This window comes from Pipistrellus hanaki (assembly GCF_964339955.1).
Source record: "Pipistrellus hanaki genome assembly, chromosome: 19".
Classification (NCBI taxonomy): Eukaryota; Metazoa; Chordata; class Mammalia; order Chiroptera; family Vespertilionidae; genus Pipistrellus; species Pipistrellus hanaki.
The window spans coordinates 8,375,884-8,392,266 of NC_140521.1; the positions used below are offsets into that span (position 1 = coordinate 8,375,884).

At 46.3% G+C, this 16,383-nt stretch overlaps 1 protein-coding gene across 4 annotated transcripts in view; it reads left to right on the forward strand.

Moving 5' to 3' along the window:
- Positions 1 to 13,770, forward strand: part of KNTC1 (kinetochore associated 1) — a 62,588-nt gene extending 48,818 nt beyond the window's left edge. For all 4 annotated transcript variants that reach the window (XM_084867765.1, XM_084867763.1, XM_084867766.1 and 1 more), the window contains exons 52-64: positions 1,565 to 1,611; positions 2,850 to 2,928; positions 4,461 to 4,579; positions 5,197 to 5,332; positions 5,700 to 5,795; positions 6,135 to 6,191; positions 7,211 to 7,265; positions 7,349 to 7,412; positions 8,059 to 8,188; positions 9,672 to 9,761; positions 10,187 to 10,332; positions 11,081 to 11,171; positions 13,546 to 13,770. In XM_084867765.1, coding sequence (XP_084723891.1) covers positions 1,565 to 1,611; positions 2,850 to 2,928; positions 4,461 to 4,579; positions 5,197 to 5,332; positions 5,700 to 5,795; positions 6,135 to 6,191; positions 7,211 to 7,265; positions 7,349 to 7,412; positions 8,059 to 8,188; positions 9,672 to 9,761; positions 10,187 to 10,332; positions 11,081 to 11,171; positions 13,546 to 13,566 — 1,131 coding nt within the window. In that variant the 3' untranslated portion in view covers positions 13,567 to 13,770. The remainder of the gene's footprint in view (positions 1 to 1,564; positions 1,612 to 2,849; positions 2,929 to 4,460; positions 4,580 to 5,196; positions 5,333 to 5,699; positions 5,796 to 6,134; positions 6,192 to 7,210; positions 7,266 to 7,348; positions 7,413 to 8,058; positions 8,189 to 9,671; positions 9,762 to 10,186; positions 10,333 to 11,080; positions 11,172 to 13,545) is intronic.
- Positions 13,771 to 16,383: the final 2,613 nt, after the last annotated feature.

Consider the following 16,383-nt stretch of genomic DNA (forward strand, 5'->3'; position numbering starts at 1 on the left):
ATTGGTTGCAGGCATATCCCCGGTAGGGGGTGTGCAAGAGGCAGCTGGTTGATGTTTCTCTCTCATCGATATTTCTAGCTCTCTATCTCTCTCCCTTCCTCTCTGTAAGAAAATCAATAAAATAAAAAAATCATTGATGAGAATCATTGATCAGCTGCATCCTGGTTCATAGGTGGATGCTCAACCACTAGACCACACTGGCTGGGTCACTTTTTCTTTTAGCTTAAATATTGTTTGGTAACTATTTTGTCTTACAGTTGGTGATTCCAGGTGGATATAGGTATAAAAGAAATGGCCTGTTCTTACACTCAGATTCATGGGATTTACTTGATTCTGAAGTCATTTCAATCACACAGGAAAGTTGCAGTAGTATAACACAATTCCTGTCTATCCTTCACCCAGTTCCACCCGAGTTCAACATTCTGCCATATTTGCTTCATTACTCTCCCTATAATATATATTCATAATATTTTTCTGAACCGTTTGAGAGTAAATTGCATACGTCATGCCTCTCTACCCTTTAATAGTTACCAGCATATTTCCTAAGAACAAGGCTTTTCTCTTACTTAACCACAGTATAATTATCAAAATCAGATAACTTAATATTGACATAATATTGATAAAATACAAACAGACTTGAATCTATAGTCAATGTTACAATTTAACCAATTGTCCCAATAATGTTCTTTGTAGCAATTCTCCCCTTCCACCCCTCCCCGGGACCAGGATCAAGTTCATGGTTATGTGCAACATTTATTTGTTACATTTGTAACCTCTTTTAATCTAGAACAGTTCCATGACTTTTCCTTGTCGTTAGTGACACTGACATTTTTGAAGAGTAGAATCCACTTAATTTCTAAGCTGCCCCTCAATTTGGATTTGCATCATGTTTTCTCATTATAAGATTTGATTATGCGTTTTTGCCAGAGTACTACCTAAACGATATTATGTCCTTCTCAGGGTCTGACATTTGGAGGTCCAGGTTTCTGTTTGCCCTAATAGGTGAGGTTAATTTAGATACCTTAGCCCTAGCTGGTTTGGCTCAGTTGAGCATCAATCCCTTCCCCAGGTCTTTATCGCACTGTTGTCTGTGTCCATGACTTCTCACTTGAACCTGTATTAACTCTGATGGACACTGTTTTGGAAGGGTGCAGGCCAGTTTGGTTTGTAAAAAGTCTCATTGTGGGTTTGCCCATGTCGGATTTTTTTTTTTTTAAGTTTTTATTTTTAAATATATTTTATTGATTTTTTACAGAGCGGAAGAGGAAGAGAGAGGGACAGAGAGTTAGAAACATCGATGAGAGAGAATCATTGATCAGTTGCCTCCTGCACATGCCCTACTGGGGATGTGCCCGCAACCAGTGTACATGCCCTTGACCGGAATCGAACCTGGGACCTTTCAGTCCACAGGCCGACGCTCTATCCACTGAGCCAAACCGGCCAAGGCTAGACATAATTTTTATATTGAGTTTTTCATCTAATAGATTTTTCATAATTCTATCTAGCTCAATAAACTTTATTAAGTTTTGACTTTTTTTTTCTCTTCTTTTTCACTTTCTCAAAGAACCCATCAGAAATATTTGAACTTCAAGAAGATGAAGCACTACGAAGGTATTCTTTCTTTGCTTATATTTATCTAAATCCTGTTGCCCAATCGGAGTCTTACTAGTAAATCTGTCAGGGGTCAGTTTTGAAAGTCCTTTCCTGATAGAGCTTGGGTCAGTGTCTGAGAAGAATCGATTCTTTGATAGACGGCTGTGAGCAGGTCTAAGTATCTCCAGCACCATAAATAAGCAGCAGCCAAGATTCAGAATTCCTGAGCCTTCAACGAGTTCCTACTAATCCGAGGCCTCTTAGCACACCTTTGGCAGAGACTGCACCTCAGGCAAAGGAAAACTTCCCATTAGCTGAGGCCGTGGCCCAAGGCCCCTTTATGTCTTGTCCCTCTGCTGAGCTGGGTTGGCTCAGACGTGGGCCACCAGGATTTCTTCCCCTTCCAACCTGAGACGGAGACCAGAAAAGGTGTCGTCCATCGGTGTCGTCCAGCGTGCTCAGTCTGATTGGTCACGACTTGCTCTCCGGAGAAGGCTATCTGGGCCGGGATCAGAAAGAATGTGGTAATCCATCAGTGATGCCTGGCCCAGGCGAGGGAGAGGGCGCGGTGACACCCACGCCAGCTCTCTGCCGGTCCTGGTCCAGGCCAGAAGTAGGTCAGGTCAGCCCGGAAGCCGTGTATCAGCCCTGGAGATCTGAGCGGGGACGTGGAAGGACAAACCCAAGGAAAGAATCTCCTGGTTTGGACAGAGCTGGCCTCCCCCCGCCCACGGCCCCCTTTCCTCTGGACTTCACCGCGTGCTTGCGTGGTGTTGGGGCCAGAGGCACCTTTGGCTAAGCTCGAGGAAGGGCCTGGGTTGTCTGACTAAATTAGCCGCAGGGAAGTTGGGGAAACAACTCAAGAGAGTGAGAGAATCCCAAGAAAGGAATCGCCAAAGGGATTTTTTTTTCCTTCGTGCCAATTTCATAACTTCCGGCCTTTTCCCACGGAAAGCTCCACCCCCGCCCAGTACGCCCAGTCCCTCTGATCCCATCCCTGTGAATGAAGACAGAATCGTCCGTGCATAGTAGTCAGTGTGTTTTGCAGCTACGGTTCGTGTAGATTTCTTAAATAGAATTTCAATAACCAGAGATCAACTAGCCATTTTATAGATGAGAAAACTGTTTATTGCGTTACCATCTAGGTAAAAGGGAAAGCAAAAATGTCCTTGACCCAAAACCCTTCAGAGCTCTGTTTGGGATGCCTAATGACTTTCTCTGTGTATCCAAATATAACTTCTAAAAACTTTTTCCAGAGTCCTGTATCTCCTCCAGTCTCGTCCGATTGACTATAGTTCAAGAATGCTGTTTATACTTGCAACATCAGCTACAACTGTAAGTCCTAGGAACTTAGTCAAAACTCAGCTTAGTATTTTTCTCTGTATATTTGCCACTCTCAATATCATTAACAGATGATTAAGATAATGCTCACTTGTGTACTTATTCAAAGTATGCCTTACTTTGTAATATCTGCCACACTCCATTTAGTGCTGGCTTCTGTAACAGACTGCTTAGCAAACCGAACGGTGTGCCAGTTCCCACAGCTTATCTACCCTCACGGTTGCTAACTCCCTGGTTGGTCAGCATTCCTGACAGCAAGGGCCCAGCCAGCGAAAACTCCGCCCTGGCCGAGGGGCCCTGCGCAACCCGGCGTCCCCTCCAGCCACGCCCTGACTCTGAGCTGGACCAACTGTCCCTCTCGCTTCCCCCAAAGGCAGCACGGCCTCTCTGCTGCCAGGCTTGTGCCTGTAGAAATGTGTGGAGGCCACTGGAACCCAGGGAGACAAAGGTGTAGCTGGAAGGAGAGGGGGAAAGTGTGAGAAGCTAAGGGTGTGTCCTGGACAGCAAGGGGGAAATAACCCCTTTTTAAAAATAATATCTTACTGATTTTTTTTAGAGAGGAAGGGAGAGGGATAGAGAGGCAGAAACAATGATGAGAAAGAAACAACGATCAGCTGCCTCCTGCACACCTCCTGCTGGGGATGTGCCTCCAACCAAGGAACATGCCCTTGACTGGAATCGAATCTGGGATTCTATCCACTGAGCCAAACCAGTTAGGGCAAGGAAATACCCCTTTCCGCCCCAGTTATTATTTCAGGTAAAAATGGCTTTCCAGCTGGGACCGGTTTGGCTCAGTGGATAGAGCGTCGGCTTGCGGACTGAAAGGTCCCGGGTTCGATTCTGGTCAAGGGCATGTACCTTGGTTGCGGGCACATCCCCAGTGGGGGGTGTGCAAGAGGCAGCTGGTCGATGTTTCTCTCTCATCGACGTTTCTAACTCTCAGTTCCTCTCAATTCCTCTCTGTGTAAAATTAATAAAATATATTTAAAAAAAAAAAATGGCTTTCCAGGAAAAGGGACTCGGTCAGCTCCAGGTACAAGCTCTCTTCCCCACCACGCCTCTGCACACTTCCCATTTTGTGAGACGGAACATTCATGAATATGTTTTAGTTCATTAATATTCAAACATTGCTCTCTTATTCATCCATTCAAGAGTTGAGGTTTAACACAATTAATGTTGATTGCTGCATCGAGAGCCTTCTTGAGTGGCGGTCGTCACTCATTTTCAGTGCTGCCAGGGCGGGGCCGGGAAGGGTGAACACAGCAGCGCTGCCCCGGGGGTGGCCCTTCCTTGGCTCGAGCCAGCAGGTTTATCAGGAGAACAGTCTTGAAGGTCCCCCTCTTGCATGAGTTTGAGGAACACTCCTCGGGGTTCCATGGACCACCCTTTGCCAACTACCGACTCCCTCAGAGCAGAGATGGACTTTCATTTTTTTTTTTTTTAAATGATGTTGCTTCTATTACCTGAGTTTTGACTCAAGCACAGCACGCAAACGTGCAGCTCCCCAAACCGTGTTGCTTTTACAGACGTTAGACATGCCCCAGTTAACCTTCGCCCACCGAGCGCGGGCCCTGCAGTGTCTCCTGCACTTGGCTGACAAGGAAACCATAGAATCTCTCTTCAAAAAGCCCATCGAAGAAGTCAAGTAAGTAGCCTTTTAAAAACAGCGTCAGGAAACAGGTGAGAACACAAAGTTCGGACGAGGGCATCAACGAGGCCCGGAAACGGGCCTTGGATGACCTTGACGTGTTGGCAGCGGGGAAACAGGCCTGTGAGAAGCTCTCCTTCCCCTCGCTCCTGCGAGACCTTTATTTATTTATTTTTATTTATTTATTTTTAAAAATAGATTTTATTGATTTTTTTTTACAAAGAGGAAGGGAGAGGGATAGAGAGCCAGAAACATTGATGAGAGAGAGAGAGACATCGACCAGCTGCCTCCTGCACACCCCGCACTGGGGGTGTGCCCGCAACCAAGGCACATGCCCTTGACTGGAATCGAACCCGGGACCCCTCGGTCCGCAGACCGACGCTCTATCCACTGAGCCACACCGGTTCCGGCTCCTGCGAGACCTTTAGACGCTGCGTGTTTCCTTCCTCTTGCTCCAATCGATTTCTTCCTAATAAGAGATTCAGTGAATCTTCTCAGAAACCAAAAATAGGCATTAAAAAACAAACAGGCCTACTTTATCCAGATGGTGGCTTTTATTTTCAGTGTAAACGTGGCCCAGGAGAGTGTTTACCGTGAACGCCTCTGTCTTCCAGATCTTACTTGAAATGCATAACTTTCCTGGCGTCTTTCGAGATGCTGAATATCCCCATCACCTACGAATTGTTCTGCAACAGCCCTAAGGAAGGCATGATTAAGGGCCTATGGAAAAACCACAGCCACGAACCCATGGTATGTACCTCGCGTCGCCCGCCACCTCGGCTTCCCGAGAGACAAAACCCAGAGAAACTTCCCGGGCGAGTCTGCTGCGGGAGAGCTTTCTTCCGTCCTGTCCTGGCGGGGGACGGGGCCACCTGGGAGTCCCCTCCTCTCTTCCTGCAGGCCCAGGCCATCCCTGTCAGGAAGAAATAATCCCTCCCGAGGCCTGCCTCTCCTCGTCTGGGCGAGAGGAGAGCTGTCCCCGGGCAGGAGGAGGCAGAGCTTGTTGGTGGGGCGTTAGCCTCCGAGGCCGGGGGAGCCGGCTGGGCTGGGTGCCCTCTGCGGGGGCGGTTTGCCTGTCTGGTGCCGAATTGCAGGACGGTTTTCCTTCCTCCTCCAGGCCGTGAGGCTGGTGACCGAGCTCTGTTTAGAATACAGAATCTATGACCTGCCGCTGTGGAACGGACTCTTGCAAAAGCTTCTCGGCTTCAACATGGTAAGACGTGGTACCCTGCCCCGCAGCGCCGTGTCCCGCTCTGGCCCCGCGGCCGGCGATGCTCGGCACTGAGCAGGTGGACACTGCCAGCGCCGCCCTCCCGGCTCCGGGCTTCGCGTGAGGCCGGAGGAAGGGCAGGAAACGAATCCGATCCCAGCAAACAGAGGGGGGGGGGCTCCCTGGCCTCGGCTGGTGTTTGGGGACGTGTAAGCCGGCCGCTCCGGGGGTTCTCACAGAAGACAAATCTGATACTCCCTGTGAAAGGATCCGGCTGTCATGTGGAGGTTTTCTGTTTTGGCGATCTTCCAAACATTTCAGTGTTTGTTTACTTTCCCACAGATTCCATATCTGAGGAAAGTTTTAACAGCCATTTCTAGCATCCATCCTTTGTGGCAGGTATGTAATTTTTTCTTTTAAGTAGTTTTTATAGCATTTAATCTCTACACGCTCTGGCCTTGTGACTGCGGGACAATCTGAGTTGGTGATTGTCTCTTAGTAAAGAACAGATCTGACCTGCGGTGGGGTGACGTTCCTGACAGCGGTGCTCATATTCAGAACACTCAGCCCCGGTGCCACCTCCTCCCGGGCCTCACTGTCCCCGGTTCCCCAGGCTCCGTGCCTCACCCCTCCGAGCGCTGGCTCATCCGTGATGCTTGGCAGAGCTCAGTTTACCTTAATTGCATGTTTGACCGCCCCTCACAGTCTTGGAAGATTTTTAAACTCAGAGACAGCATCATCTGCTTTTAAATTTCCTAAGTTGTGCACCCGCATCATCATTATTACATAGAAATATATAATGTATTGGTGTTGTCCAGATTGTTACATATCAACACACATAGGTCTCATTTTTTTTTTAATTAAGACGTATACACACACACACACACACACACACACACACACACCCTAGCCAGTTTGGCTTAGTGGATAGAGCCTCAATTCACGGGCTGAAGGGTGCGGGGTTCGATTCCAGTCAAGGGCACGTACCTCGGTTGCAGGCTTGATCCCTGGCCCTGGTCAGGGCACATGCGGGAGGCACCCAATCCATGTGTCTCTCTCATCGCTGTCTCTCCGCCTCCCTCCCTGCTCTCTCTAAAGAGCAATGGAAAAATATCTTCGAGTGAGGATTCACAATCAGAACAATGTATAACTCACATGTAAAACTCACCCTTTTAATGTATACAATTAAGTGGGGTTTGGGTGTTTGTTTTTTTATTGAGAGAGAAGTGTCCATTTGGTAACCGAGCTACCCAGCCAGGGCTGCTGAAAAGTTATCCTACAGCCTAATAACCTCAAACACAGTCTCAGCGGAGGGCTTGGGTGGAGCATCCAGCACGTCGGCCCCGGGCGTGCGTGCGGTGCCCGTGAGGTCGCTTCTGCTGACCCGGGCGTGCGTTCTGACCGCCGTGTCCCCGCAGGTGCCCTACTTCAGCAAGGCCTGGCAGCGCGTGGTCCAGGTCCCGCTGCTCTCAGGTATGTCCCCGCCCCTGGGCCGCGAGGGTAGCGTTCTGTGGCTGTGCATGTGTACACATTCTTTTTGTTTGCTTCATTTTCAGCCTCTTGTCCTTTAAGCCCCAGCCAGTTATCAGACTGTTGTGAGAGTCTCATTGCTATCCTCGAGTAAGTGAAATATTTGTTTTCCTACCAAAAAAACCCACAATTTTTTGCTTGTAAAATTCCTTTTTTTATTTTATTTTAAATTTCTGTATCACATAATTGTCCTCATCCCCCATTCCCATCCCGAACCCTTCCCCACGTATGCCCCCATCCCCCCTATCTTCCATGACCACTGGTAAAATTCCTTCTTAGTAGGTATCTGGTGTGGGTAGTGTCTTTTTTCTTGGGAAGGTAAACATACCACTTGTTTTTAAATTAAATATCTCTTAGTTTTATAATGGCGGCTTTCCGCGTGTGGCACCACCGGTAAACGGATATTCCATTGGTCCCCACGTGTGCTGTGAGGACAGAGGACTGTTGGTGACCGCCCCGACGGCCACAGTGTTGTCTCACAGAAACTCTGTCTTTACGTGGGGGCTTTCAGACACAATCATAGCAGCAGCCAGCGGCCCGCATTCCCGGGGTGGATCCTTTCACCGCGGGAAGAACGCCACAGCAGACTTGGGTTGCTCACTGCTATGCAGGCGTTATGCACCAGCACTTCAGTGGCTAAGATTACGGAAAGCTTGCGCAAGCGACAAGTGTGGGACCCTAGACGCGAGGGGTTCGGACAGCGTCCTCTTGTGACTAACCGTGTGCTCTCCCAAAGGTGTCCCGTTTCGGACGATCTCGACATGATCGGAGTCGCCAGGCAGTACGTCCAGCTGGAGCTGCCAGCTTTTGCATTAGCCTGTCTCATGCTCCTGCCCCACTCAGAAAAAAGACACCAGCAGATTAAGGTATCTTGGGAATTATGCCGCTGGGGCTGCCAGAGAAATGGAAGGTCTTAGAATTGCATGTCCCCTGAGAGAAGTGGCGTTTTTCTTTTCACCAAACCAGCGAAGCAGGGGTGCATCAGTATGGACAGGGCAGGATTGGGCGAGGGGGGCAGGGGTGTAAAACTTACGTGGAAGGTAAGACTGGAAGAGAGACGGAGGCTAGTCTGAGGGATGCCTTAAGAGTGCATCTTTGTCAGTAGGGAACAGTTTTCCCAGAAGAGTCCAGTGAAATATTCGGAAATATTTCAGAAGGAATAATCCAGGTCAGCTGGACCGGAGGAAAGAGGTGTGAAGAAACGAAACTGGGGACGCTCTGATCTCACTAAATCCATGTGCAGCAAGCTGTGGAGAGGCCAGGAAAGCTGAGGGCTCAGTGCCCAGAGCAGGTGGAAGCAATGAATGAAAGTGAGCGAGAGGGAGAGAGAAGACTGGGAGGGGGCAGCTGACTTCTGGTTGGAGGTGAGAGGAGAGCAGAGCGGAGAGTCAGGTCTGTGTGTGGGTGCCACAGCGGGAGCCTTAAGCGTTCTAAGGACAAAACTTAAAAAAACAACAAGTTGCCGTTTGGTTCAGTGGTTAGAGCACCGACCCTCAGACTGAAGGGTCCCAGGTTCGATTCCACTCAAGGGCATGTACTTCGGTTGCAGACTCGATCTCTGGCCCGATTCAGGGAGTGGGCGGCAGACAACCAGTCAGTGTGTCTCTCTCACATCAATGTTTCTCTGTCTCTCCCCTTCCCTTCCACTCTCTCTAAAAATCAGTGGAAAGCTCTAGCCGGTGTGGTTCAGTGGACAGAGCCTCGGCCTGTGGACTGAGGGGTCCCGGGTTCGATTCCCAGTCAGGGCACACGCCCTGGTTGTGGACTCGATCCCCGGTGGGGGCATGTAGGAGGCAGCCGATCCATGATTCTCTCTCGTCATTGATGCTTCTATCTCTTTCTCCCTTCCTCTCTGAAATCAATAAAAATCTGTTTTTTTAAAAATCCGTGGAAAAATATCCTCAGGCGAGGACAAACAAAATGAAACAAGCTCTCATTCCTATTGTAACACAGAACAAGTAGAACAAAGCACCTGGAAATGTTTCATTTGTCATTTGTTCTGTTGGTTTTATTTTTTTCAAAGCCGCCTGTGCTTATCTTTGATTTGTTCTGACTATTCATAACCTCATCTGTTGCTGCTCTTCAGAGTGCGAGTATTTAAATAGATTCCTTTTGGCACTTAGAATGAAAGCATGCTTATTATTAAACAGCTCTTATGTTGGAATGGGCATTTTTGTAAAGTGCTTCTTACCTTATTTCAGTAATTTTTGGTTGACAGAGGCATTTTTTTCCTATAATAGAAATCCCTTAGGATATTTCCAATTTAGAAAATGAATACTTTACAGATTTGACAGACATGAGTAGTAATTAATGCTTTTCCGTCAACTATGTTTTGATTTGTTTCTCTAGAACTTTCTGAACTCCTGCAGCCCTCAGGTCATTTTACAGCAATTGGAGGAGCATATGAGTACCGGCCAGCTGGCAGGGTTTTCACATCAAGTAAGAGAAAATTTCACCGCCTTTTTGCTATGAAAAATTAGGTATTAGAAGGTAATTGTTTTCCCCGAAACCTGGATGAAGCGGAAAATTACTCTCTCAGTCTGTTTGTTTAATACATACAATTCATTAGCTTTTATTGAAACCTATGCATTTTTGTAACGGCGGGGACCCTGGCTGTCTTGTTTGTTGCTGTGCTTTATAAAAAGTCCCAAAGTGCTTAACCACAATCACAGTTTACTTACTTACCGTACACCGAACTGCAATGGGCCAGCGCGGTCCCCGTCCCCCCTGCCCACCCCCTCACAGAAGAGTGAGTTATCACATCACAATGACAATCTCACTCCCGATTGTCAGAAATGTTTCGGAATGAACTAGGACTTGGCATTTAACGCATTGTTAACGTGACGATACCTGTCATTCTTCAGATTCAAAATCTGGTTCTGAATAATATCAGAGACAAGAAGGAGTTTGGGATTTTGGCAAAGACAAAATACTTTCAAGTGTTGAAACTGCACATGATAAACACCAATAGCATCACTGGCCTGGTAAACTATTTGGCAAATGAAGTAAGGTAAGTCAATTAAAAAACAAAACAAAACAACTACCATAGGATGTCCTTAAATTGTATCTTTGTTTTGGAGGAAAATATCAGACAGTTACCGAGCTGTTTGGTTGTAACTCAAGGTAACCACAGGTTCCCTTGGAGCGTTCCCAGCGGTGCCCAGAGGCCAGTTAGTTGTCGGGTAGCCAGTCCCGTGGAACATGCACCGGGAATCAGACAGAGTAGCTGCCTGGGCCCCCAAAGTAGGTGTTACTCGGCTCCGCTCTGGAACCCTAAACGGCAGCTTCCGTTCTTAGCGTTGGCTCAGAGAAGCGATGGCTTCCTGAATCGTAATGGTGGCCACGCTTGGTTACCTAATTTTCCAGCATCCACAAGTTCGGAAACAACAAGCTTCTCTCGGCATAGGGTTGGGGACAGATCTGTAAAGTGAAACGGGGGAAGGAGAAAAGGGGTGGCGCTGAGGAAAGGGAAGGGGCTCCAATGCCTCTTGGGTCTGTCCCTCCGGTCACCTCACTGCGCGGACCCGAGGGGAGGCGTGCCTCCCTCTGACCACAGCCCAGGTCTCTCTGCTGCGGCCTCACTGGGTCCAGCCATGATCCCTTGCTGTCATTTGGGAACGAGTGTTGTTGTTTTTTAACGCAAAATCTACGTAAAACCGGCCGCACGTATTTCAGACTTGCAATCTGATGAGTTTTGGCATGTCTATACCGCCCCCGAAAGCTCCCTCACGCCCTCCTCTTTCTTCCTGGTGCTGCAGTGTAGAGGAGGCTTCCGTCTTGGTAGCCGAGTACTCGAAGCACCGGGGGAGCCCCGTGCCCGCGGACGCCGCGCCCTGTGAGATCCTGAAGGTAAAGCTGTCTGCGGTCCCCTGGACCCTCGCCAGCCTGACGCCATTTCTGTCTCCAGGGTCTTCACGTGGAGCCAGGCTTGTTCCGGAGAGCGGTGTGTTTTCACATGTGACTGCATATGTTTTTTTATATTCCACTTTTTATATGAGTCCCAGGCCACCAGTAAGGAGGCCACGGGTGCCCTCTCAGCTCTGCACCAAGCAGCCGCGTGGCCTCAGGCCAGTCACTGACCTGGGCCAGCTCTGCTTTTACACCTGGGCCACCTGCTTCCCAGCTTCCTGATTCCTCCTCAAGTCTTGCTTTTCAAACGGAAGCAAGTGAAACACTGCATTTCCAAAGGCTTTGGTTCATGTGGTGCTTGAGGATCAATTGCTCTTACTTCTTTTTTAGTTACCTAAGACAGAAATGTTCACTAAGGAGAAAAAGAGAAATTTGCAAGGGTAAAAAAAAAAAAAAAGTTCTTAATCTCTTGAAATCTCACTACTAAGAGAGAGTATCACTGTTAACATTTTGGTATATATTCTTCCCAAAAATTATTTTAATCTTTATTGTTCAGATTATTACAGTTGCTCCTCTTTTTTCCCCCCATAGCTCCCCTCCACCCGGTTCCCTCCCCAGCCTCTGCCCTTACCCACGCCCCCACTGTCCTCATCCATAGGTGTATGATTTTTGCCCAATCTCTTCCTGCACCCCCCACGCCCCCCCCCCCCAGAATTGGCAGTCCACTCCAATTCTATGCCCCTGATTCTATTATATTCACCAGTTTATTCTGTTCATTAGATTTTTAATTCACTTGATTTTTAGATTCACTTGTTGATAGATATGTAGTTGTTGTTCATAATTTTTATCTTTACCTTTTTCTTCTTCTTCCTCTTCTTAAAGAATACCTTTCAGCATTTCATATAATAACTGGTTTGGAGGTGATGAACTCCTTTAGCTTTTTTTTTATTTGTGAAGCTCTTTATCTGACCTTCAATTCTGAATGATAGCTTTGCTGGGTAGAGTAATCTCAGTTGTAGGTTCTTTCTATTCATCACTTTGAATATTTCTTGCCAATCCCTTCTGGCCTGCATAGTTCCTTTTAAGAAATCAGCTGACAATTATATGGGTGCTCCCTTGTAGGTAATAAACTGTTTTTCTCTTGCTGCTTTTAATATTCTCTCTTTGTCTTTTGCTCTTGGCATTTTAATTATGATGTATCTTGGTGTGGTCTTCTTTGGATTCCTTTTGTTTGGGGTTCTGTGTGCTTACTGTACTTGTAAGTCTATTTTTTTCACCAGGTGGGGGAAGTTTTTGGTCATTATTTCTTCAAATAGGTTTTCAGTATCTTGCTCTGTATTTTCTTCTGGCACCCCCATAATTCAAAAGCTTGAAGTTGTCCCAGAGGCTCCTTATACTGTCTTCATATTTTTGGATTTTTTTTTTCCCTTTTTGCTTTTCTGGTTGGGTGTTTTTTGCTTCTTCATATTTTATATCTTTGACTTGATTCTTGCGATCCTCTACCACATGTGTCAAACACAAGGCCCGCGGGCCAAATCCAACCCGCCAGGCCTTGCAATGTGGCCCGCACCGCGCTGTCATCACTGCACTCCGCTGTCAGTTTATGACATTGTCAGTTTATGACTGTTCAGTAAACCATTCGGCCCGCGATTTAGGCTGGATTTTAGATTTTGGCCCCTTCTCTGATTGAGTTCGACACCCCTACGTCTGCTGTTGGATCTCTGTATTTACTTCGCAGCTCCTCTGAGTCTCAGTGTGCTTTTCTCTTCCCTTCTAGTTATAGAATTTCTATTCAGACAGCCTTCCTGTGGTTCTGGATAATGTTCATTTTGTCTTTTAGTTGTAGTTTTGAGATTGTGCGAGGCAGCAGTTCAGGTGTTTACCTATGCCGCCATCTTGGTTTCTCTGCCCAAATGTTTTTATATATAAAATATGCATATAAATTACTTTTTCTATTTTGAATTTAAATATAAGGTAAATATTTTTATTTTGATCATGGATTAGTAGTTTTAGTAAACCTAAATATTGTGGGGGGTTTTCTCTCCGTTGGTCCAAAATAGACGTATTAAAATAAGCCTACGTGTTGTTAACTTTCATGAATAACTTCCAATGTTCACTTCCAGTCTGTTTTGCTCAGTGGCATAAAGTTGCTTTTTTCAAAAAGGGAGAATATTGATTTAGGAGATGAATTTGTGACCCTTAAAATTAGTTTTTTCCGCAGTCCTATTCTTCTGAACTGCTCAAGAATTATGTGCAGATTTTTAGCAATACAGTTAAATCTTAAGTTCTTTGGTTTATCTGAGCGTTTTCTACTTAAAAAAACACATACCTAAATGACACTCATAAAAATACTTCTGTGTTTCTTCCCATTTAGATGTTTCTTAATGGATCATAGTCATCAAACCTTTCTCGGGAACAGCAAGAGGAAGTTTGGAGCCCGCTATTAACTGACCATATTTATTACGGTTCTTAAAATTGTGCAATCTCTGTATTATAGCTGCTGTCAAATGTTATCTGACAAGTGATGCTAAGACACTTGGTAGTTTGTCCCATAAAAAAGTTATATCCTGAGTTAATAAATCTTTTATTTGCAAAGTTACTTGTATAACTTAGACAATTAATTTTTCATGCCATATATGAAGGAAACAAAATGCAAAGATATTTTGCTCCCCGCAGAAGAAAAGCGAGCATTTATACTCTATTTCTTCCACATATAAAAATAAGAATGTCCTTTTTTGTTTTTTTTTTAAATATATTTTTGTTTTCCAGAGAGGAAGGGAGGAGAGAGAAAAACATCAATGATGAGGGAGAATCATCTATCAGTTGCTTCCTGTAGGTCCCCTACTCAGGGCAAGCCTGGTTCATAGGTAGACACTCAACCACTGAGCCACTGGGAATGTGCCCGCAACCAAGGTACATGCCCTTGACCGGAATCGAACCCGGGACCTTTCAGTCCGCAGGCTGATGCTCTACCACTGATCCAAACCAGTTTTGGCCAGCAATCTTATTTTTAAAAACTTTTGCTGCCCAGCCAGTTTGGCTCACTCATTGAGTATTGACCTATGAACCAGAAGGTCACGGTTCAATTCTTGGTCAGGGCACAATGCCCAGGCTGTGGTCTCAATCCTCCTTGTACAGGGAAATCAATGACTTCTCTCTCATCATTGATGTTTCTACTTCTCTCTCCTTTCTCTTCCTCTCTGAAATTAAATTTTAAAAAAAAATTTTTTAAATCTTTTTGTTGATTCGCTAGGTGTCAATGGCATCTCACTATTTAGGCTTGTGTTTCTTTGATGTTTACGTGATAGAACCTTAAGAATAGTAAAAGGCTGACATGGCAAGCAGAGCTCATAATTGGATCCTTGGGCATCAACGTGCAAGGAATAGAAGGGCCAAGGGGTGGCGCTAGGACATCACAGATGGAAATGAGCCGGCCTGCCAACCGGCTCAGGCTCAGCTCAGACGGCTCTTCCCCAGTCCTCACAGCCGCGTGCTTGCTCAGAACACAGAGCTCAGGTCAGGGGTGGGGAGCCTTCTGCCAAGGGCCACTTGGATATAACATCCTTTGGGGGCCATACAAAATTATCAGCTTAAAAATTAGCCTGCTCGTCAACCAAGGCCTCATATGCATCTATGCATGGCCCATGGGCACAGACAATGGGGCAGTGAGGACCTGGGGTGGGGGGCGGGTGGGCTGGAAGGGGTCAATGGAGGGGACAAAGGAGACATGTAATACTTCCAACAGTAAAGAATTATTTAAAAATAATTATAACTTGCCCTGACTGGTTTGGCTCAGTGGATAGAGCGTCGGCCTGCGGACTGAAGGGTATGTACCTTAGTTGTGGCCACATCCGGTGGGGAGTATGCAGGAGGCAGTTGGTCGATGTTTCTCTCTCTTCAATGTTTCTAACTCTATCCCTCACCCTTTCTCTCTCTAAAAAAATCAATAAAATATATTTAAAAAAATAAAAAATAATTACAGCTAACAAAAATAAATAAATGAGCCGGCTATATTCGGTCAAACATTTAACTCAAGCTAAGGCTTTGGCAGGACCAGACCAAACGATTTCATGGCCTTATATGATCTGCGGGCCGATGTTTCCCACCCTCGTCAGAGGTAAAGGGTAAATTTTAAAATTGATTTCAGAAAGAAAGGGAGAGGAAGAGAGAAAAACATCAATGATGAGAATCGTCAATCAGCTGCCTCCTTGCACCGCCCCCCACACCGGGGATCGGTCCCACAACCCGGGCATGTGCCTTCACCAGGAATCCATGATCTCCAGGTTCTAGGTCAACACTCAACCACTGAGCTACACTGGCCGGGCGGGAAGTAATTTTTTGAAAAATAATATATTTGAATTTATTTTAAGATAAGGTCACTTGAAGTTCAAATGTACAATTAGCCAGATCTATTGTTGTTACATTTATTATACCATTCTTTATTAGATTTGATCATTTTTCAAAATTATTCCACTCTTGTCTCCATGCTATTGCCAAAATAACGTTTTTAAGACATAAGCCAGCCCTAGCTTTTTTGCTCAGTGGATAGAGCATCGGCCTGTGGACTGAAGGGTCCCAGGTTTGATTCCGGTCAAGGGCATGTACCTTGGTTGCGGGCTCAACCCCAGCCCTGGTCAGGAGGCAACCAATCAATGTGTCTCTCTCATCATTGAGGTTTCTCTCTCCATCTTTCTTCCTCTCTGAAATCAATATACATACTAGAGGCCTGATGCACAAAATTCATATAAGAGTGGCCTTCCTTCCCCCGGCTGCTGGCACCAGCTTCCCTCTAGCGCCTGGGACCGGGGCTTTGTCCAGAAGGATGTCCAGTCTAATTAGCATATTACCCTTTTATTATTATAGATATAAAAAGATAAGCCAAATATCCTCAATGCCTGACCTCACACTTTTCACTGGCTCCCCGTTTCACTTGGCATAAAAAAACCCAAGCTGTCGGCTGAGTCCCACGGGCCCCTTTGTTCAAATTAGAAACAGGATGCATTCTAAGAAGATGAATTATTAAAAAAGGCCCTTCTCTCGGTGGATCTCCATAAAGGTATTCCCTATGGAGGGTCCCGTTTTTTAAAAAGTACTGTGTTTAAAAGCTGGATCTGTTACAACTCTTTGCATGAGCCAGCCCCACCCGTCTCTGACCTCAGTGCCTACCGGCTCCCCCTGCCCCTGCCCAGCCTTCCCAACCAGCCCAACCACC